General features: G+C 42.3%; 1 protein-coding gene across 5 annotated transcripts in view; it reads right to left on the bottom strand.

The window, feature by feature from the left end:
• The window catches only part of Prune2 (prune homolog 2 with BCH domain), a 263,017-nt gene that overhangs the window by 25,000 nt on the left and 213,420 nt on the right, over positions 1 to 24,597 (bottom strand). For 2 of the 5 annotated variants that reach the window (XM_036206929.1, XM_036206933.1), the window contains exons 11-14: positions 17,374 to 17,574; positions 8,511 to 8,684; positions 2,422 to 2,524; positions 1,736 to 1,867 (exon numbers count right to left, since the gene is read on the bottom strand). In XM_036206929.1, the coding sequence (XP_036062822.1) occupies positions 1,736 to 1,867; positions 2,422 to 2,524; positions 8,511 to 8,684; positions 17,374 to 17,574 (610 nt within the window). Of the gene's footprint in view, positions 1 to 1,735; positions 1,868 to 2,421; positions 2,525 to 5,980; positions 5,990 to 8,510; positions 8,685 to 17,373; positions 17,575 to 24,597 lie in introns of all 5 variants that reach the window. The other 3 variants (XM_036206923.1, XM_036206926.1, XM_036206938.1) reach the window with 3 other exon arrangements.

The raw sequence follows: 24,597 nt of genomic DNA, 5'->3' as shown, positions 1-24,597 counted from the left end.
CCCCAGGCTTGCTGATCAGACTCCACTGGCTGGCCAGTGAGCTCCAGGGATCTGCTTATCTCTGCATCCCCAGAAAAAGGCACACAGGCATACACCGCCAAACCTTTTTTTTTTTTTAAAACAAAACAAAACAAAACAAAAACGTGATGCTGGGAATTGAACTCAGGTCCTTGTGCTTGCCTGGCAAGCACTTTATACCCCTAGCTTCCTGAAATAATTTTTGAGACATAATTAGACACTTAAATCTCATTTTCCCAGAGGCACAAATGTAAAAGAGAAGGGTGATACTTTTACAGTATACAAATTTATAATAATTGGCATATTTTTTGCTTAATGATGCTTTTCAATTTGTTAACCTTATCTTTGTTAATTTGAAAAGAATATGTTTTCGTAACAACTTAGACTATTAATTATTTGTTTGTTGTTTTTGTTTTTGAACAGGGCCTTGTGTAGCTCAGGCTGGCCTCAAACTCACTGTGTAGCTAAGGATTACTTCTAACTTTTTTTTTTCTTTGTTTTTCAAGACAGGGTTTCTCTGTATAGCTTTGTGCCTTTCCTGGATCTTGCTCTGTAGACCAGGCTGGCCTTGAACTCACAAAGATCCGCCTGTCTCTGCCTCCCAAGTGCTGGGATTAAAGGCGTGTGCCACCACTGCCCGGCTTACTTCTAACTTTTGATCCTCCTGCCTCCACCCTCTGAATACAGAGATTACAGGTGTATGCAGGTAATGGAATGCAGAGCCTCACGAGAGTTAGGTGAGCACGCTTCCAGCTAAGCTATATCCTCTATCCCTTGATAATTTATTTGGTTTGACTAAGCCTTATTTTGTTCATATATATGAAGTAAATTTACCATTTTAAAAATTCTTGCATTTCAGGCACATTTTTCAGTATTAACAATGCTACTTTATTATCTTTGGATAATAATAAAGTAATAAAATCATAAAATAGATTTTAGTTAAATGTAACAAGGCACTCTCATGGCATTATGAAAGAAGTCTCATCTAAGGGGATGTAACATATACTAGATACCATAAATTAGTAGTTTTATTATTTTAATTTTCACATGTATGACAATAAAGTTTGTCTGAGCCGAGAGGTAAGTATTTTGAGCAAGGTGCACACAAAGGCAGTGCTGGGCTAGCAGACACCATGAACTGACGGAAATGCTGAAATAATACAATGGTCTCATCAACCATCATTATCCTAATGCAGTGGTTCTCAAACTTCCTGATGCTGCAATCCTTTCATGAGCTTCTTCATATTGTGCTGGCCCCTAGCCATAATTATTTTTGTTGCTATTTCATAACTGTAATTTTATAGAGGAGCAGTGTCTCAGCTCCTAAGACCATTGGAAATATGTGTTTTCTGAGGGTTGCAGCCCATAGTATAAGAACCACTGCCCTAATACATAAAACAGTATCCAGGTCACATGACATCACTAAGGACTCATGGTAGCTGGGTTTGCTTATTCAAGCTGCACCAACACACTTGTAGTCTAGAGCGGACCAGATCTGCCAGGCTCAGGAGTAGTGTTCATAAAATGTAGGGAGGATTTGCTTTGCTGAGCTTTAGGCATCATGTGGTACTTCCCTTCATATTTTTACAACTTCCCATGTCATGTATGAGCAACCCACTATCTCTAAGATAAGATTGTATTATATAGGCTAGAATAATATTAGATATGAGAGCTAGTGAGGAGTCAAAATAGTGATTAAATGGAGGCACCCCCATACCGTCTGTCAATCATCTGGTAGCATTTCTTCATCCAGCCTAGCCCTGGCATCTTCCGTCTTGGGGTTGCACCATTCAAGTACACGATCATGTAGTCTTCAGCTACCATCAGCTCTAAGGTACTTATTACATATCTGATCACAGGAAGGAAGAGAATATTTTCAGTTCCCACATGAAAGATTTCATTCTATTCACACAATAATTTAGTGTGTCAAATTACAGGGTGAATGACACTGAAGAGTAGTGGTGCATGTTATCTCTTTTTTCTTGAGAACAATGCACCATCGTCGCCCTTTTATTTGTGTCTGTGCAGCCACCCTAGAAAAATACGTGGGTTGAAAAGGTGACATAAAAAATGTCAGCAATGTTATCAAATGTTAAGCACAACTCAGATTAAACGAGGGCAAAAGTCAGTGGGGGCAGTTTTCCATTGCTAAGAACATGTTATCAGAAACAAAAACAATCCCTTGCCCAAAGGAAATGTTAGAAAAGTTGTAACTATGGCTAGACCGCTCATTGTCTTTTTCCACTGTTCTACAGACAGAGTCCCCTGGAGCAAGGCTCCTTCACAGAAATACTACCGGCTTCTTATTGAAGGCTTAAGATCGGCTATGCCATATACCCGCGCAGTTAAGGACCCCTTATCAGCCACCACATGCCCACGGATGTCAACCCAATCTCCACTCACAGGAAAAGGTTTTCCATGACATAGTGGTAATCCGCTCGGCTGCTGTCTGGCAGAAAACAGGCGGCAAACACAATGATGGCATTCAGACCGTCCCCATAGTATCCTGGGGACAAATAAAAAGATATGTGTAACTGAATGTAACTTAACAAGGTCATAGAGCTCCTAAAAAGAGAAATGTGACATCTTGTCCAGTGTGTGTGTGCATATAAACGAGATATATCATGAAATGAGCACACATACCAAAGAACGTTCTGTATATATATATAATATGTATGTATTTATCTTTTAGGGGTTAACATGTTTATATAGAGTATATATAATATGAGGCAATACTTTGACTCATAAGTCTCTGACTTAAACAATACTAACTTACAAAAAAGCAAATCTATACAAAATCTCATTCTGATGGCTGAGAAAGAGCTTCTCTTAGATCCACATTGGTTCTTCTAGTTTAAGATCTAGTGAACTGTGACAATTTAGTCAGTGAATTGCAATTTAAAAACCAAAACCCACACTCTCCAATAACCAGGGCCTAGTAAAGAGACATGCAAAATACCTTTATTTTGATTTCCAGACCTACTCATTTGACAGTAGTGATCCTGGATTCTCTGGATATAACAGGAAGTGCAGGAATACATGGTAACTTCCGGCCAGGCCCAGAATAACAGCACAGAATTCACAGCCTCACAGCTTAGAGAAAGCAGTGTACTAAAAAAGGGGCCTACCTAAATTCCCTTGAGCCCTATGGAGATGTGTGCATTTGGGAAAACCTGAGATTCATTGCCAGATGAGATGGGTGGGAAGTGGAAGTGCTATTTGCAGGTGGAGCTGAGGAAAAAGAGGATCTGTGAAATGCAAGGAAAGCACCATTCAGACTCTGAAAGTCAGGACATCATTCCCATCTTTTGAAATAACTGACGTAATTTTAGCACTGCCTCATCTTTTTCCCACAAACATTCTGTTTCCTCAGAGCTCATCTCTGAAAGTGCTGGCAGGTGCAGGTCAACCACCCAAGGGCAAGTGCAAGGAATAAAATATGTCTCTGATACTTAAAGAGGAAGACCATACCCTGGATTGCCACTGGGGAAGTACTGGGGATTGAACCCAGGACTTCACATATGCTGCCCTCACACTCTAGCACTGAGGTACCCTCAGCCTTGACTGGTTTTAAATATGTCCCTTTGTAATATTAGGAACCAGGCCTAGAGTCTTAAGTGTGTTATCAAGCACTCCACCACTGAGCTGTGTCTCCAGTTCCCTAATCATTTTTATGCAAGGTCTTGCTAAACTGGGACACTCACCTTACACTCACTCTGGAACTTTAAACTTGGAATTCTCACGTTTCACCAGAGTAGCTGGAGTATAGGCGCATGCCACTAGACCCTATCCTAATCACATTTGTTTTTCTTATCTATTAATGAATTTATGAATTTATATATTTATTTAGTGTTTGGGTGTGAGATGCATGTACAGGCATGTTCCCTGGCACACCTTATGGAGGTCAGAGGACAGCTTGTGGGAGTCAGTTCTCTCCTTTGAACAGAGGGGTTCTGGGCATGAAACACAGGTCACCAGGCAGATGAGCCATCTCACCAGCCCAGTAAATGTCCCCAATTTATACACTTGTAGTTTACATCATGTTGTTCCAACTTCATGGTCATTACATAGAGATGCCCTTGGAGCTTTGAGCAGGGCAGGACAAGAGTGCTCATAACTGATTCCGCTCTCCCAGTGTGAAACTCAGTGTGTTTCATTTTCCTTTCTGACGGTGACTACGGCTCGGGTAGCAAGATGGCTGGAAAATGCTGGCAGTAGATTTCGATGGCTCGCTCCTGAGGGGCGGTTGAACAAGATGCTCCCTACAAAGGCACCACGTATGACTCCATCACCAAGAAAGCAAGGAGAATGGAACTAAAACTGCATCGTGCTGTAGGCTTGTGAGTGGAACTAATTTGGGGTGTTGGCCAGGGTGCATATGCCCTGTGTCTTATCAAATGCTACGCACTGTAACACTACATCTGGTGCAGTACATTTGTGAGCCAGCATCCCGTTAGCCTCCCTCTGGACTTCCTGCTTTAGTCCCATCAGAACACCGTGTTTACCATTTGCCAGCTTCTTTTTAGAATGTTCACATGAAGGAAATTTCAAGACAGACATTTGATGTGAGAAGTTCTTGTTTCTGGGGACTCACAAGCAAACAGAAATCCACAAGGGATGTAGGAGCAAGCCAACATGAAGATATGCAATTCAGACAGCACAGGACAATGTAAGTGTCCCACACAAGAGAGTCAACATCACAGTCCTAGTGGAAAAATCAGCGTGAACACATCTCTCTAAATGTGGTTGTCAGCTGTGGTGTCAGAATCATGAGATCAGGACTACTCAGTTACCTTTCCTGCTTCTGGAGAAGCGGAATTCCTAAAAAACGTTAGTGTGCTCAGAACTCGGTGGCACTGCAATCTTTGCATCATCTAACAACGGAGCACACAGGGGCCACTGTCGAAGTGAGGGGTTAGCTTTGTACAAAAGTTGCTGAGATTTACAGATGAAAGCAGCTCCTCACACTGGGTGGAGAGGAGACAGGAAAGATGAAAGAGGAGAAAATGAGAGCGCAGGAGGTGATATGAGAAAGGGCATGGAAGAAAGGGAGTTCCACATGAAAGTGTGGCCCCCAGGCTGGGAGCTGTTATCTCTGCAGTGAGGCTCTGGACACACATGGAAAATGGTTCACTGGTAAGTGAGCAGCTAGGTCACTGCTAGGTCCTACGTCAAAATGAATGAATGAATGAGTGAATGAATGAATGAATAAACAAACAAAACAAGATTTGCTGGGCAAGAGCAGTAACTAGAGTGAGAAACTTTGCTTTTTAGTCCTCTGGTCAGATGCTTTTCGGGACCAACTGACCCCTCAATTTCTACACCAAATCATGCCACTTTTTAGGTAAAAGTTGGTAACAGCATCACTCACATAAAATTTGGTTGTCTATCCATTTGTACTGGGATTGTAGCTAAGTGCCAGCGCAGGCTACGGCAATGTTCTACTGTTGGGCCACATCTATATATAGTCTTACATTTCATTTTGAGTCAGGGTTTCAATAAGTTGCTCAGGTTGGCCTTGAGTTGCTCTCTAGCCTAGGAAAGCCCTAAATTTAGAAGCCCTTTGTCTCAGACTCCCAAGTAGCTGGAATCCCAAGCCTGGCTTGGAGTTTGGTTGCTTAAATATTTAATTTGTCAGGCTCTGTTCTCATGAAATAAGAGGTGGACGTAGGCTGCACATTCTGGGGGGTGTCAGCAATCCCACCATGGAGCCTCCTGAGGCCCTAGGGAGCAGCGCTGGCAGGCCTTACCTGAGGTGACACAAGAGGCATGACAGAGTTGTGACAGAAGTTTGCTGGCCAGCAAATGGAATGGAGAGAGAAGGGAAGGTGTCACAGGGCAACAGAATGTCACAGGGGCAACAGAACACAGGCGCGCGTGCACACACACACACACCAGCCAGCAACTCTTCTGCCCATTCTTTCCAGGCTCTTTTGTCCAGCAACACTGCAGAGAAGGTTACCTGAGTCTCCTAGAGTGAAATGAGAGAAGTAAAAAGAGAGCAAGAGAGGAAACTCCTGGTTAGCAGCCTTCAGAGTGATTGCTCTGGGTTATTCAGTGAGCTTATTCTCAGCTCTAAGTTAAAAAAAAATTATCAGTTCTGGCTTCCACCTGACCCCATGACACTGGCTACGTAAAACCACCCATCATTTGTTTTTGCTTGCTTTTTTTCTCTTTTTTTATAGACTAGTGCTCATGGGACCATAGGATGTGAACACTGGCATCATTGCAATTCACCTCTTTCAGGTGATAAGTAACCTAGGCCAGAGAAGGTTAGGGGATGTGCCAAGGTCACAGACCCTGAACTCAGCTTCTGCTCCTTGCACAGGGTGTCCATGCCAAGGTCACCCAATCTGAAGAGTGGATTACAAACACAGCTGTGCACACTGGGCAGCATCTGACTGTGGACCAATTTCTTCAAGCTTTTGGTCGCTTCCACCTTGCAGTTTCTTGCACTGAACACTGCCCTGCCAGAAGTTTCTTTGGGGCAGATAGGAAACATCTTCAGAGCAATACAGAGCACAGAAGCAAGACTCATGTTCAGTGTGCTGTCTGTTTTGACATGTTCACCAGAAATCAGGCTAACAAGCTTGGTTGGCAGCTAAGATGCTTGGTCATCAGAGTTCAAGAGAGTGATATAAGTTTCCAACATGTAAGATTAAGCTTTGTCAAATTCAGAAGTAACATCTGAGCAATTTTTACCTAGAGCACAAAAGCTGTCCAGCACAGAGGAGGAGGTGGCTTCTTGACAGTGGCCTGAGGGTACAGCCAGAGGCATAGTCATGCAGCTGGGTGGCTGAAGGAGACTGAGGCAGAGCCAGGGAAAGGAGAGGTGGCCTTTTCTTCAAAACAAACTGACAGTCACTCAGACAAAAACCAAATGCACACAACATACTGTGTGGAGATGAGTAAGTGCCAAGGGGAGGCAGTGGCAAAGATGGAGCTCAGCAAACCAGGTTCCCCTTAGGTCTCAGACGGACTTTAAATAACCATGGCAGGTAGAGATAGTCCTGCCCACCAGTGTACTCTTGGTGACCACTTGGCCTGATTCCAGTGACTTGGACACCAGGTCACCCAACCCACTTAATTTGACTGAGTTTGAAAAAAAACAAGAGGTGAATCTACTAAGGTATCAAGAGGTGGTTTGGCCTTATAGTGACAGACAGCAGAACCGTGGCCTGCCTTTTCATGACATGGGGCCCTAAGGCGAAGAGCTAAGGGCAAACATGTGTAGACATCATCACCATGTGACTTTGATTTACTCTAGCAGACTTTTCAATATTTCCCAAGCATTTTAGAGAAAGCACAGGCCACTCTTATGGTCAACCTTGGTGAGGTTTGTTTGTTTGTTTTTTACTACCCCAAAGCAAACAAACCAAAAACACCAGAGGGGCACCTTGAAGCAAGAATGACTCCTATGAACAACACTGGAGTAGGGCTCCGGTTCTGCTTCTCATCCCGGCAAGAGGCTGACTTTACAGTTCTCTGTCAGTCTCCACAAGCTTTGCTCAGCTTCATTCCAAAGGGCTAAGGAAGAGATTCCTCCCCAGGGTCCTACCCCTGCCCACAGCAGCCATCACAGGGCCATGCTGCCATTCCAGATTACACAGTAAGGCAGGAAATACAAAAGTCATGGTCAAGGGACCTCAAAGGCATTCTATTTCTCTGTCAATCAGTTTCCTTGGGTGGTCCTGGTGCCCATGGGAGGTAGTGGTGCATAGAAAGGAAGGTGAGAGATCTATTGGGGAAGGGACAGTTGACCAAGATATTTGTGTGCATATTAGAAAGCAAATGCTATTGATTTAACACAGTATGAAGAAGGGCTGAGGAGACAGCTCAGTGGTAGAGCCTTTGCATGGCATATGCAAGCCCCTAGCTTCAACCTCCAGCACTGAGAGACAAACTCTTCATGAACTGCCACATCTTATTTCCCAGTTCTCGTTAAGGCAGAGAGGGCACTGACAGCAACAGCTGCCTTGTGAGCTTGTACCTTTTCTTGGATGGCTAGATAGAGAGATGCCTCAAGACTGCAGGAACGAACGGGATGCATGCAGCAGACAAGTCAAACAGCCAATGATGTTTTCTGAAGTCAACAACATTCAGTGCAATGCCTGTGTTCATCTGACTTTTTTTCTGAGTCTCCAATTTAATTAAAGCCACATGCATGCCTGGAGTCCCCAGGTAAACACACTTTTTCCTCTCCTGGGTCCCTTGCTAAAACATAGGTTATGACTGTGGTTAACTTTTGTCTGTCCCAAATTTAATGTGGTTCATAGAAGAATAAACTTTTGGTAGGGAAATAACTACTGGGCTGAGTCTAAAAAGATGCGCTGGAGCCTCTGAAGAGGGGGATTGGAAATTCCTCCAGGGCTGAGGTCTTACTAATGACCTTATTCTATGTGCCAAGAATTCAGTTGAACCCCACATTTGTTTCCCAATGAAAAGCATGGCTTGCTCTCCCCATTCCCCAGACTTGTACAGATCTCGAGTACCTCCATGAGAAATGACTCTCCTGTAGGGTTCGATGACCTTCATGTCAATCCGCTGTTCCTGCTCTCCGATCACCACTGTCCTCCACAGACGGTTGTCTTCTCGCTCCTCTTCGGCTGTATACTCTGGAATAGACTCTGACTCTTGGCCAGAGCTTCTGTTGGCCGTGGGATCTTCTGGAAGTGAAGCACAGAGCAGGACTGAAATGGCAAGATTTCCACGGGAAAAGCGGGTTAGAGACCAATAGTAAGCCACCTCCTCAAAAAGCCACCTACTGGAGCTGCGCACTCTGAACAGCTTCCTTAGAGGCGGACAGCAGCCTGACCATACAGCACCTACCTTATAGACTGACAGAAGGACCAGATCCTTCCCTAAGGTCATGCTGAAGTAGGAACAGTCGCGGATAGGGTTCTGGTACCTCCTCATCTTTGGTCATGAGGTTAAACACTATGGATCTTTCTGGTGGGGTGTTAGCAGGCCCAGATACCTTTAGGTTCCTGAGGCCATTGTCCCTGGTTGCTGGGAATGTTTGAGTGCCTTTACTTGGTGGCTCTACCTCTCAGACCACTGCTGTAAGACTCTTCCAACAGGGATGAAGGCCATTGCCCTGTTGAGAAGCTAGGGCATATGATGTACAGAAGGCTGATAATGCTTCCCACACATTGTTCCAGAATATGCACCAGTAAAGATTATCCAGTGAATGGGAAACAAACAACTTTGTAGACTGGAAATTTCCTGACAACTTTTAAACTTTGGGGTTCACAAAACAACAATGACAACAACCAAAAGCCCCACTGAGTATTTGGTCAAAGTTTATTCTTATGCATTCAAAATAATAATCATGTTGTTCATTAAAAGAATAAGCCGCAAGTATTACCATTTTTACCAGAAGTACTGAAGGAGCTCAGCAAAGGGCATTCTTCACAGCTTTCACTACGCTGAAGGGAACAATTATGCATTAACTTCCCTGTAACTATGTGATTTTTTTTACATTGTTCTGGCTTTTTACATTGTGGGAAAAGACCATTTAAAGGACATTGCTCATTGCCTCTGTCCCTCCTGTGGCACAGTGATAGAAACAGCAGTGCTGTGCCTCCTACCCACTGGTACGAGCGTGGCAGTGGGTGTTAAATGGACACTATACCAATGCAGAACTTGGCAACAAAGCTAGCAACAAGTACAGTCGACAGTGGAGCCTCTGCAAACTCTCTGAAGCTACTGAGGTGTGACTCCCAGTCTGAAGAGGCTGTGAATTCCTTGGGCTAGGGAACTTTGCCTGAATCAACTTCAATACTCACCTTCACAGACAGACACATCACACAGTGCAGAAACCTACTTGGAATTCACAAACTCTGGGAAGGTGAGTGGGTACATGCAACTAGAGATAGTCTGTCTATAAGGACCCACAACACAGCATTGCATCCTGGAAGATTCAGCTGTCACTAAACATACACAAGTACCCAATTACTTGGGGCTCAGCATTAGAAACTGACACTCATCTGGGAAGCCAGCCTAGCCCTTTTTGACAATACCAACAGCTATACCACCCACAGACCCCTGGCTCCTTCTGGTTCCACTATGGTCCCAGCAGCTTGTTAAGGATGGAAGGCAGCATCCATGGCTTCTAATCAAGCACCATGTCACCTGGTGCAGACCTATTTATTTGTCTGGCATTCCTTCCCACTTCTTCCTTTCTACTTGAGTTGGGAAACAAAGCCAGCAGCTCTCTAACTCTCTCAGGTTCCATATTTCTTATCTTGTCCCTGATACCATGTCTGAGCACAGAGTTCTTAGGCATGTCTTTTGATGTTCATGAACATATGTGCCCTTCACAACAGTAAATTCACCACCTATCAGACCCTTCATGAACTTACCATGCATCTAAACCAGTGAACTCACCACTCACCAAACTTTCTACAGTATGTTTGCTACTGTAGTTTGGTACTCTATCTAGCCTGCTCTAGTTTGTCCTTGGTGATCTCTGTGGGGTGATACTGGGGTGTGTTGTGTATATATATATCATATATATGCACATATATATAATATATATAAAATATATATATATACATACACACACATATATGATACATATAGGTCAAAACTGCATCTGTTCACAAATTAGCTAAAATTGGGTCATATACCTAATGTAAAATGTCCAAACCATAAAACTAGAAGACAACATAAGAGAAAATCTAATTGACCTTGGCATAGAGATGGTATTTATGTATATATTTATTTGTTTGTTTGTTTTATTAGGGCCTGCCATGTTACCTGGGCTGGCCTAGAACTCATGAGCACAAGCATGCCTCCTACCTCAGCCTCCCGAGTCTCTGGCCCTGAAGGAATGTGCCACCGGGCCTGGTTCTGCAACTGATGACTTTGAGATATAACACTAAATTCATGGGATAAGTAATTGGTAAATTAGATTGTGTTGAAGTTGAAAATACGCTCCGAGAAAGACAGCACCAAGAGAATAAGAGGGCAGCTACAGATTAGGAGAACGTATTCATAGAGTACAAATCTGGTAAATGGTTATTATTCAAAATGCACAAACATGCAAAAGACTTAACAATCAGAAAACGAACTATTTGATAAACAAATAAGAAGTGGTACAATGATGTTGAGGCTGTACCTCAGTAGCAGAGTATTTTCCTTCTATGTACAAGATCCTGTGTTCAGTCCCTAGCAACATAATACACACACACACACACACACACACACACACACACACACACACGAACTGAGCAGACATTACCTCATCAGTGGACATACATTTACCAAGGAAGACTAAGAAGAGATATATGACATCATTTATCATTAGATTATTTTAAGATAATGTAATAGTGAACTATTACTATGGATACTATTAGATTATTTTAAGATAATATAATAGTGAACTATTACTATGGATACTATTAGATTATTTTAAGGTAATATAATAGTGAACTATTACTATGGATACTATTAGAAAGGCCGAAGTCCAGCACATGATGAGCACCAAACTACTGAGGATGTGGTGCATCAGGGACCTTCACATGTTGACAGTGGGGATGTAAATGTTCCAGTAACTCTGGAAGACAGTTTGGAAGTTTCTTATAAATAAGCTCCGCTCACTGCAAAGTCCAACTCCTTTGTAATTAGCCAACAGAAAGGGTATTTCCAGACAAAAATCTTCACATGTATGTTTATAGTAGCTTTGTTCATACTTGCTGAAACTTTGAAGCAACCAAGATGCCTGTCAATAGACAACTGGAAAAGCAGAGTGTCACATCCATACACTGGAATATCATTAAATGCCAAAAAGAAATGAATCTTCAAGATGTGAAGGAATCATAAATGCCTAAGCAGAAAGCCACTCTAAAAAGCTACTTACTGTGTGATTCTAACCATCTGACGCTCTAAAGGGCAGAGCTAGAGAGAAAATAAAAGGATCAGTAGCAGCCAGGGGTTAGAGGGTTTTGTGTAGCAATTTTCTGCAACAGGAAACCCTGTGGTTCCATCGATTTCCCTTCTCATTGACATAAATTTGGAGAAAATAGAATCATTTAAGAAACAAGGGCAGGGCTGGGGATGTGGTTCAGAGGCAGAATGACTGTCCAGCTTGGGGATGGCAGGGGAGGAGCAGGGGAGGGGGGAGAGAAAGGGAGAAGAAGAAAAGGAGATAGATGGAGGACAGGAGAGAATAGAAGGAAGGAAGGAGGCAGGGAGGGAGGAAGGAGAAAAATCTTCAGGACTTTAAGGACTTGTCAAGTGTTTGTGTCTAGAAGTCAGTAACACAAGCCAGGGGGCAGTAAAGATGCTCTCCTCAGTCTGTTGAGTTAGCAGTACCTTCCTGATCTTAACAATTCTGTTACAACTTTAAAGTCCCATCTTTCTTTCCCAGCTATTGCAAATGTGTTCAGAGCCTATTTAACTCTCCCCATATCCTCCAAATCAGTGCACAGCATCCTTCTCTCCTCTTCACTAAGAAGTTTTGCCTTACTGATAATCCCTTTCCCTAGCAGCTGCTGAAGACAATTAGACCATCATTCATAAAGAGAAGTCAACCTGGACTTTTCCTCTTGGCTTTCTGAGACAATTTAACACACACACACACACACACACACACACACACACACACACACACACTTGAATGCTCTGGGCTACACTGACCACAATGGGATCGGCATGGCCTTGCTATAGGAGCACATACTTATGAAAGCTGGCTGGCTTTTTACATCATGACACCACATGGATGGCAGGAAAGCTCTCAGAAGGCAAGATGCCTGACATTTTCTGGCTGTAGCAAAGACATCCAGCACACAGCTTAAGAGGTTAAAGTCCCCTTGGTGATAAACAACAGACAGGAAGTTAACCTGGGTGTAAAAATCTCAGTGTAGGGGCAAGTTAAATGATTGAACAGCTAAGAGTACATACTGCTCTTACAGAGATACACGCCCAGTGTTCAAGACCTTTATCACTAGGCTTACAAGCACCTGTAACTCCAGTTCCAGGGGAGCTGTCTACCTCTTTTGTATTGCACTGGCACCTCGAGACACATGCATACATATCCACACATACACACACAGAGGGACAGATGATTTTAAAAAATGGTAAAAATAAATCTTAAGAAAACCTCAATGTACAAGAATACAAAGAAAAAACATCTTTTCAGACATACGAGCTTAACATGCCATTGCTTACACGTGATGTGGAAACAAGCACTTGATTTCATAAAGGTGGGTGCCTTTTGGTGCTGGAAAGAAGGAAGATCATCCCTATTAGATGCTAAAAGGTGTGACTCTGACTGATTGAGAGGATGCTGGCATGCCTGTCAGCCAGAATCCTGTCATCAGGGGTGCTAGAAAAGCTGCTTAGGTGGGGTCACTAAACATCACTTAGGGACTCTGAGTCTAAAAGCACAGAGGAATTGCCTTTGATGTTGTTTGTTTGTTTTTGTTTTTGTTTTTTGAGACAGGGTTTCTCTGCATAATTTTGGTGCCTGTCCTGGATCTCGCTCTGTAGACCAGGCTGGCCTCAAACTCACAGAGATCCACCTGGCTCTGCCTCCAGAGTGCTGGGTTTAAAGGCATGTGCCACTGCAGTTCAATGTTCTTATCATCAGAAACACACAGGTCAAATTCTTTACCATCTTTTCACGTCCATGATGAAGATCCTGTATCATACCTGAGCTCTGAATTGTGAGGGAAATTATGTCATGGTTGGGTTGGAAAAATAGAATGAGGTAATCATTGCCCTCTGACCTTTGAGTATTTTGTTTCTAGGGTTAGTATCACTAAGCTCTGAAAGCAAAATCAAGATTACCCTTCATATGAATGACTAACCCCCACGTCCTCCACTATCTGTGCAGTTCTGATTCCGTTGGCACAGAACTCAAGCCTTAATTATATTCTCCAACTGTTTGGACACAGCTATAAATGTAAACTGATTGAAAGGGAACACGTTGTGTCTTTGGATGGAGAGATTAAATTGTTTTTTTCATAAGCAAACCGGCAATGTTAGACAAATTCCCTGGGAAAGTGTTTGGTCATCAGCTACTAAATAAAAGAGGGAATTGGTGTGAAAACCCTTGGCGCTGTAAAGGATGGGTTCTCAAACCAACAATGTGACCTAGAGAAACATACATGTTGTGGTCATTTGAATGTAAGTGGCCTCCATAAGTTCATAGGGAGTGGCACAATTAGGAGGTGTGGCTTTGGTGCAGTAGGTCTAGCATTGTTGGAGGAAGTATGTCACTGTAGGGGTGGACTTTGAGGTCTCATATATGCTCAAGCCACACCCAGTGACCTAGGTCACTTCCTGTTGCCTTTGGATCAAGATGGTCAACTCCTCCAGCACCATGTCTGCCTACATGCCACTGTATCATACCATGATGATAACGAACTAAACCTCTGAAACTGTAAGCCACCCCTTTGAAAGTTTTTCCTCTCTAAGAGTTGCCATGGTCATGGTGTCTCATCATAGCAATAGAAATGCTAACTAGGACACATGTGAACATGAGCTTTTGCACTGGGTTTCCTGTGTGCAGGCTCCATTTCAGGAAAGGTCGCTCCCTTTTTTACTCATCTGTCTATGAGACAGGGAAGCAGCAGGAGCAGGAAGTCAACACAAGGCTTGGTTTGAATGCTAGTGTGGCCACGTGCAGCTGTATAACATCAGGTGATTGTGTGACCTCTGTGTTCTCCTCTACAGTGGGGGAAAGAGTCTGTTTTACAGAGTAGATGTGAGGCTTACAATAATTATCCTTAAAGTACTTGGGATGCATCCCACACATTACAGTAAATACTATAAAACTGTCTATCCAGTAAAATAAATTATGACCAATTTTGAAACACTGTACTTGAAAGGATTCGACAGTCAGGATGGTACTTCACCTGCAGTCTCATCATGTGACCGGATCTTTAAAAAAATGAAATAAACCAAAACCAAAACCAGGAGGAATTAATAAACCAACGATCCCCCTTAGGATGTATAGGCTGGCTTCAACATGCTTGCCTGAAAAACTCCCAAGACACAAGTCTTTTAAGCACTTATTTCATACACTAGGTCTAGTATGTATTTATATTCCAGTCTCTCTATGCAGTGGTTATCCATGTCTGCTGTATACAACATAGCCATTCACACAAACTCTGTGGTTTTGATAGGTAATGCTTTGGCTTGCATATTTATTTGTTTATAATAGTGCTTGGATACACACGTTTCTTTTGAAATCAAAGTGAATTTTAGAGTTCACAATACATTAGAATCCGGCACTCTAAGACCTAGAATAACCAGGGTCATTAAACTGCCTCTTTCCACATGACTCTATCAACTAAGTAAAAAGAACCATGTCAGCAAGTGGCAGCTTTAATTACCAGCTTGCTCAGCCACCACCTCTTTGCTTGACAGATTTACTATTTATAAATAAAAGGCTCAGATGTGGTGTGACAAAGCTCTCCACAGAGACAGCAGAGCAAAAGGCAAGGGGAGGGAAGGACCAGCCAGAGCTGTCTTGGGGTGGTTTCAAGTCAGTACATTAGCGGGAAAAGAGCTGGGATGGCAGGGGGCACCTGGAATAGATGGAGGGATGAGAGCAGGTGGGATGGAGGGAGCAGCTGGGGGCGACTCTGAGGCGGCAGGAAAAAAAATGTCAATTCAAGGTGTTCTTTTTCTTTATGCTTGTGTATTTTTTTTTTCTTTTTTTGAGCTGAGGATCGAACCCAGGGATGCTTGTGTATTTTTAACAGTTAGATCAAATACAAATATTATTACACTCAGCTCCCAACTTCAGCAGATTCAACCAACTGCAGGTAGAAAATATTTTGGGAAAAATTGCATCTGTATTGAATGTGCACAGAAGCTTTTCATTTTCATTATTCCTTAAAATACACATTGACATTATATTAGATACCATGATTACCCTAGAAATGCTTACAGTCCACATGTGTGAAGAACCCTACAGAAACCCATGAACAGGACAAAAATGCAGCTTAACTCTATATAAGCACAATAAGCTTAGAGTAGTCCTGTACCTGCATCTATTATTATTATTATTATTATTATTATTATTATTTATTATTTTATAACTTAAGGGAACAAAATCTTCAACTCTGTAAATCTACAATGCTTATGGATGTTGTCCCTATTGCTCAATGACATTGGGCTGAATTAATCAGCTAATTTGATTAATTTCCCAATCATATTCTCCTATGAATGGGATTTCCTGTGCCTAAAGCCTGAGCACCCTTTTGGTAACATTTAATTGTATGTTTCCTTTTAAGACTAGGAGAATTTTTTCTTTCTTTTTTTTGTTTTGTTTTGTTTTTTTCGAGAAAGAGTTTCTCTGTGTTGTTTTGGTGCCTATCCTGGATCTCACTCTGTAGACCAGACTGGCCTTGAACTCACAGAGATCCGCCTGGCTCTGCCTTCCGAGTGCTGGGATTAAAGGTGTGTGTCACTGTCACCCAGCTAGAATTTTTTCGAAAGGGGCAATAGTTACAGCTGAAGTCTTTCACTTTGACTTTCAATGATACTTTCAGAGAAACTACCTGGCTTTAAGTGAAGTGAAATGGCATCACTGCTTTAGGAAGCAAAGGCTCTCTCTATATTTGTCTGTACTTCTGAACAAGCCAAATGTCACCAAGCAAGAGAAAGGATTTACAGGAGACTAGCACCCCATCATGGCTGTTGGTCCTGAGTCTGGCAACTCTTCATTGCCTTGTCTTTACCTCCATCCACCCACCTCATCCCTTCTTCCTTCTGCATTGGAGATACAGCATCAAACACCACAAAGTCTCCGCCCTGAGGAAGGCATGAATTCTAGTGGGGAAAATCCAGTCAGCACCTCACTCAGATAAGCAAGCAAATCCTTAACCACCAGGGTTTCAGCAAGGGAAATGCAGACAATAAAGGAACCCAGCATGGAGTGTGAGGAGCTAGGGTTACACAGGTGGGGGATGTCTGTGACAGCTCACATCTTGGAAGGCCTATTGAGGTGGCACCTGTGGAGAGATGTAACTAGTCAGCTAGGGTCTGAGGGAGCGAGCATTTTAGACGGCAAGAGCTTGCTTATACAAAGGAATTGGTTTCTGATTTCTCCTCTTCAGATTTTGCATTCCAGATTCAAGTCTCTTTATCCACGCACAGCCTCAGTTTTCCCGTAACAGTGCAGGTTGTAGGGTAGGGATTTCACAAGTGGGTGATAGTTGCCAATGAGTGACCTCTGGAAACTGCCAAGCATGGACACCCCTGAGGGAGGTTCTAACAGATGCTTCTAGAGTCACAACAAGTAGCCATTTACACAAAAATGAAAGATTTCTTTGTAATGTTACTGAGACAATCACTCATTTACATAACTTTGGCCTCGCTGCTATCTCCACAACTTACCATGGCCAGTGTACTCAAAAGAATCTGCTTCGTCAGGGGTATCGAGGTCATCCACATTGATGTCAATCTCATCTGGACTGTCCAGGTTATCATCAGAGAGAATTGACCCTTCGCTTTGGTCCAGAGAAAGGTTGATATTTGGGGCCGTGAGCTTGATTCTCTGAGGGTGACTGCCATTGAGATCCAGGGTGTTAGGAGGTTCTGAAGAAAATAATAGCAACATTAGGTCACATACATGGTTCTCATGAGTGGAACTTGGTCTCAAGGAAAAAACCCTAATCAGGGATTTGGACCTTGCCCCCAGTTTGTCCATTACATCCTTCCTTCCCTGTTTTGTTTTATAAGACAAGTTCTCACCATGTAGCCCAGGCTGGCCCTTAACTTGCAACTTCATTCTCCAGTGCTGGGATATAGGTGTGAGCCATTTTAATGTTTTTAAGTGTGTGTGTGTGTGTGTGTGTGTGTGTGTGTGTGTGTGTGTGTGTTTTGTTCAGATAAACTTGTACAAAAGGGACTTGTTTGACTCTGTTTTTAGCTAACAAAAGGCTCATGAGCAGAGAGACATGCTGCTAATAAAGGTGGGAGCTGCCTCTGTCAGTCTTAGCATGTATCATCATGAATGTTGTAGACAGTAATGTAGGGTGATATTGGCTTGAGTGGTGACCTTGGGAAGTTCTAAGAATCTAACTAATGTACTTAAGGCTTTATTTTAAAAAGTGAAAAACAAGAAAGGTCACTGAAGATAATGTACAGAGCTGTCAGAACCTGAGAATAGGTGTTTTGGCATTTTCTATGAATTTAGCAGATAATGCTCTTAATCTCCATTCCATAGTATAACATCTAAAAGAATCATAAGAAAATATGTATGCTTAACACACACACACACACACACACACACACACACACACACACACACACACAGAGAGAGAGAGAGAGAGAGAGAGAGAGAGAGAGAGAGAGAGAGAGATTGAGATTTATTTAAGAAGAACTATTTGGTCTTTATCTCTGGTCCTGATCATTCTGGCTCCTAAATTCCTTGGAATTTCCCTAGCATCCCTTTTTATTTGCAAGCCCTATTTGGATTATACTGATTTTATGGCCTGAATTTGAAACATCTCTGCTGGGCTCTTTTGGGCTGTGCTCTGCAGTAGACAGATTGCCTAGGGTGCATGGGGTCCTCCATTTCATCCTCCTACCACACAATAAGAAACTAAACAATCCCAGAACTCTTGAGCCATGTCTGTTGACACTTTAGTTAGCACATTAAAGTACCAGGAGAATAGCAGATCTTTCTTTCCTCCTTGTCTTCAGAAAAAAAAAAAAAAAATCACAAAAACCAAAACATCTAAAGTGCACATCAAAACGGAGTTGTGAGGGTATTGTGGGATATTCACATGCTATCAGGCTATTCAAGAAAATGAACTGGGTGCAGGAATGTGAACTTTTAAATTGAACCAAGTCTGAAAATACCCCTAACATCCTTGAATGTAGCCTCAACTGCTGCAAAGTGGCAGAGGAACATTTCATTTGTGCTTCGATCTAGCCATCTGTCACACGTGCCCTAATGGTGGGTAAGCTAATGTGATGGTGCCTTTCCCATGTCAGCCATTTTCCTTTTTAATGAACTTCAGAATGTCCATTGTCTGCAGCTTCCTCCTTCCAGTCCCCTTTTCTATTTGAGCTTCTCTGAGACACTCTGAACTCTTGTTTTCCAAACATGTCATTCCCAAGATCTCAAATAAAGTTACTTAGCTTTTACAGTTCCTAATTTTGCCTTGATTGGCATCAGATGGTGTTGGAGATAAGGTCTGAAGTAGTTCACACTCCCTCCAATGCTGCCAAGGTCATAATGTGCAAACAGGTCTTTTATTTTCTATCAGCTCCCTGGTAACTTGGGATCATGCAAATCCTTTCAGCTTCCAAACCTCTTATCTCTTTGATTAATGTTCCAAAATTTTATTTGGGTTGCTGCCCACAGCTTAGGAAGAAAATTTCTTGGCTAGGTATCTAGGACAGGCACCCTTCGTGTGGTTGGGATTTGGATTCTACAAAGGGAAATTTATATATATATATTTATATATATATATATATAAATATATATATATATTTATTTATTTATATGTATGAATGTTTTTTTGTCTGTATGTGTATGTATACCATGTTTGTGCAGTACCCTTAGAGGCCAGAAGAGGGCCCTTGAACTCTCGGAACAGAAGTGACAGATGGTTGTGAGTTGTGTGGGTGCTGGCATTGGAACCTGGGTCCTCTGGGAGAGCAGCTAGTCCTCATAACCACTGAGCCATCTCTACAGCCCCAGAAAGGTAACTTTCACCTTGAATTACTATTGTGGTTTGGATGAGAAATGTCGCCCCAATGGCTCACATATTTGGGCACTTGGGGTGGTACTGTTTGGGGAGATTACAAAAACTTTAGAAGGTGCAGCCACGCTGGAAGAAGTCCATCACTGCAGGGGAGATCTGGGGGCTTGCAGCCTTGCCCTGCTTCTTACTCTATGTCTGCTTCCTGTGTGTGGTTGGTTGAGATGTGATCTCTCCTTGTTCCCACTGTCATGCCTTCCCCACCACTGTGGCCACGTAGCCCTATGGAACGGCATGCCAAGGTAAACTTGCTTGAGTTTGGTCACAGTATTTTATCATAGCAGCAGCAGCAACAACAACAACAACAACGAAACAGAAATTGGCACCAGGAGTGGGGGCTTGCTCTAAGGGAAGCCTTTCCGTTGCTCCAATGCTGAGCAGGAAGCTGCTCCTCAACAGCGCTAATCTCTTTAGCAGATATGGACCCTTCATACACATCTTGAGGGCGGTATTAAGCTTCCTAGTGTTGTTTCTTTCTTTCTGACCCACTTGTTTTCTTTTTCACTGTAGATCTGCATAAGAATAATCAATAAATAAAAATGCCCCAGACTCAATGTTATGTTTTGTAAAACATTTCTTCTACGAAGAAATTAGCTATTACTTTTTCAGTTATCCTCATACAAGGGCCAGAGTCTTTCCAAAAACAGTGCACAAATGGCCTCTAGCTCAGTTGCTAATAAAGTCCTTGCTTCCCCCCTTGAAACCTCATGAGCCAGGCTTCCGTTCTCCCCATTAGTCTCAGCACTACTATCTTCCAGGCTCCTGCTAAAAAATGGCCCTTTACACTCTGCTTCAGCATTCAATGGCTTTTTCCAACTCCCAAAGTCTTCCAGAACCTCACACCCATTAAGACTAGCATCGTTAAGAAGAAAGTATCTAGAAAGAATCACCTCTGGATAGGCACACAGAATCTGTGGTCCAGAGGGAATGAGAACTGCATCTTGAGCTAGAAGCCTAATTTGGAAATATGCAAGAGTCTCCCATATGGTACTGATTTGGAAGGCAGAAAGGGTCATGGATAGTAGCTCAGGCTTGGTTTTGTGTGGCAGGGTCAGAGGTCCTGAAAAGTGAACAGGAGAAGCCATTGGTGAAGGTGCAGCCTCAGTTGCTGCAGAGAACCAGGAAATTGCAGATGCCAGGGCTGTGGGCTGTCTACCAATGACAGTGGCAGGTAAGGAGAGGAGCAGGAGACTATAAGACAAGCTTTGTGAGTTATAGATGGCAGAGCTAGGAAAGTGAGACTGCCCAAGCCCTTAGGAGCCAAGAAGATCATAAGTGAGTTCCAGATTGGACCCTGACCTTTTTATAATGTTGGATTTTGTTTTTACTTTGATCTGATTGTCACTACACCCTGGTCCTTCCCTCTTGGAATTAGAATGGATATAATTTGTTTGTTTGTTTTTAACTTTACAGGAGCCCACAGTTAAAATACTTTGGCTTTTAAAAAAACACTGATTTTTTTTTAAAGTGTTGAAAATGTTAATGACTGTGGGACTTTAAAAAGATGTACTATATTTTATATATTTTGGTATTAATGTGGGATCTTGGGTTCAACAAGAAAGCAAATGGGTGTGGCGTAAAGTGTTTTGCATCAAGTTGAGAAGGAATTGGGTCTCTTAGTTAGTTTTACCTATCAACTCTGAGGGAGTCTTAATTGTGAGATTATCCTGATCAAATTGCTCTATGTCTGCAAGGCATTTTTTGGATTGCTAACTGATGTTGGAGGGCACAGCTCACTGTGGGCTGTACCATTCCTAGGCAGGGCATCTTGGACTGTGTATAAGAAAGCTCTTTGAGGGGTGGGGGAAAAAAAAAGAAAGCTCTTTGAGGGCTGGAGAGATGGCTCAGCCATTAAAGGCTATGCTCACAACCAAAAATATAAGAAAGCTCTTTGAGCAGACACCGAGGCAGCAATCCAGTGGCTCTCCTCCAGTTCTTGCTTGACCTCCTGCCTGATGTCCCTTAATGATGTGTGTGACCTGAAAGTGGAGGCCAAATAAACCTTTTCTGCCCCAGTGGCTTTTGTACATGGTGTTTATCACAGCAACAGTAAGCAAATCAGGACAGTTGTCTACAGGCAACTGCTACCCAAAGAAGACTACTGAGCAACCACTGTTTCAGAAATACAGTTTCTCTTATGCCTAAGCCATGGACCCTCATCTTGAAGATTCCTGATTTGATAGATTAAAATTCCTCTTGATGATTTGAAACTAGAATGTACCCTTTGAATCTCTTTGGATATTTCAGAATGAGTTCTCCATGTACTCAATTAATACAAAGTTATAAAACCAAGCAACTTATGCAGGGAGCAACTCTCTTGGGTGCCCTCCCTCCCCACTGATGACTTCTCTGAGCATCCTTTCTAGGATATGGAATTTGAATGCCCTCAAAGACCCAAGCCCTCAAAGACTTGAAATGTGAGTGTCCTCAAAGACCCAAGCCCTCAAAGACTTGAAATTTGAGTGTCCTCAAAGGCTGAGCAAACTGTGGAAGTAAGACAATAAGCAGCATTCCTCCATGGCTTCTTCTCTAGTGCCTGCCTCCAGGTTCCAGCTCGAGGTCCTGTCACAGGCTTCTTTGGTGATGGACTGTGACCTGAGAGTTGTAAGGCTGAATAAACCCTTGCCTCCTGAAGCTGTTTTGGTCAGCTTGTTGTTGTTATATAGCCCTGGAAGTCCTGGAACTCACTATGTAGACCAGGCTGGCCTTGAAATCACAGAGACCTGTCTGCTTCTGCCTCCCAAGCACTAGGATTAAAGGAGTGAGCCACAATTCTTAGCTGGTCATGATGTTTTATCACAAAAATAGAAACCCTAATTAAGACACTTACTTAGAAAAACCTATCCAAAATTGATGCTTAAAATGACCCTGAACCTAGCCCAGGAGAACTGTTAAAGGGATGTTTGGAGCCAGTTCCAACTGGCTAAAATCTAGTTTTATTGTTACTGATATTTTTAATAGTTCTAATACTATATGTAACTCATTGCTTAGTTACTTCTTTTTCAGGGTAATAATCCCATGTTGGCTACAATAATCATAATTGAGAAACACAGATGAAAAGTATCAAGGTATTGCTTCTGCCCTGATCCCTGACTGCAACTTTGTTCCTCAGTGTGCCTTGTGATCTATCTACAGCCACACCATCTCTCCTCTGTGGGACATGCCAGCCTGGGAATGAGCTATTCCAGCTACAAGGGACTAAATGAATATAAAATTGACAAACTGTGTGTGCTTTAATGATGGATATCTTAGTATTGAAGTAACTTTTCTGCACCAATTATCTTCCTTTTCTTTTAACTTTTAAATTCCCCTTTAATCCCTCCACACTATTTGGGCACCCACTCAGAGCCATCTGAATCTTGGGGGAACTCCAGAACTGCAATTCCCAAGGCCACAGTTCAGAGTCTGAACTGATCAGCATCCATCCCGTGTATCTTATCATTGAACCAGACATCTTCTGCTTAATTTTTAACATTGTTTGCATTAACAAAATAGGAAAAAGCAACGTGTCTCCATGAGTTCTGTAAGCTGTCCTAGTGAATTATTAAGCCCAAAGAGGGGGTGGGGGCTGTGAAACCCCAATTGATAGCCAGTTGGTCAGAGCACAGGTCTAGCCTGGGACTGTAATTGGTGGCTAAGTGGGAGCTGTCTTGTGGGACTGAGCCCTTAACCTGTAGGAAATGGCCTGTCTAGGCAGATGTGTAGCAAGCACTAAAACAAACCATAGGATATCCAGAGGGCGTTAGTGAAAAACTCTGGCATATCGATCACAGGCAAATTCATTCTGTGTGCAAGTATAGTAGGAGAAATGTTTCCTAGCCTCATGCAAAATCAGTGATGGGTTTCCTAGCACAAAGTATTTCGAAGGCATCTGGTATGCCCCTCAACTCTGTCCTTGGCCTAAGAAATGCTACTGTTCCTGCATTATGTTATTACAATATTACCTTTTGCTTTTCTATATAGACCGTCACCCACACGGTGCACCATGGGATGTCTTAATGCATCACTTGAAAAATATTTCCCTTGAAACATTTGAAGAACAGCAGGGTCTGTGTGACAGGAGTTCTCAGAGCAGTTCTACAAAAGAATCTTTGTACTCATTGCTCTGCATATGGTTATTGAGCATTTTAAATGGCACTGGTGTTAATGAAGAATGAAATTTAAAACTTTTACTTTTTAATTAATTTAAATAGCCATATGTAATTAGCTGCTATGGTGACTTTTGAAGAATGGTGGAGACACACAGAACATTTTAAGGTAAGTGTGTTGGTATATAGCTTCCTCACAGAGCTCTTACCTAGTACATACAAAGTCCTGGATTTGAAATTTGGCACAAACCCCTTCTAAAAAGGTCATATGACTCAAAATTGGAAAACTATTTTAAATAGCAAAAAAAGAAAACTGTGTTCTTCCTTCTTACCTCATATAGGTTTAGCTAATGATGCCATGGTCAGGAGTTGGTAGGGTTTTGGTTTTGGTGCAGTATAAGAGAGAGACTCAACTATAAAGTGAGAGCCATGTAGGTTATAAATGAACATTAATAATTCCTTTTCATTTATAATTCCTTTCTGCCTTGAGTTTAAACCCTTATAAAGTAAGGTAATTTTTTTTTTTTTTTTTTTTTTTTTTTTTTTTTTTTTTTTTTTTTTTTTTTTTTTTTGTGATGCTGGGTTTCAAGTTGGGCCCTGTGTATGCTAGCTAAACACTCTACCACTTAGCTACACCTTCAGCTCTGGTTTGGTGTTTTACTGTCAGGACAGAGCGTTCTTGATATCCTGTTTCCCATATTAATCATTCATACAATTATGTTCAGTTATCGAAAACCATCTAGAATTTGGTATCCTAG

Source organism: Onychomys torridus, chromosome 1 (genome assembly GCF_903995425.1).
Source record: "Onychomys torridus chromosome 1, mOncTor1.1, whole genome shotgun sequence".
NCBI lineage: Eukaryota > Metazoa > Chordata > Mammalia > Rodentia > Cricetidae > Onychomys > Onychomys torridus.
Note: the sequence above shows the minus strand (reverse complement) of the source record. Positions and strands in the feature narration are given on the sequence as shown.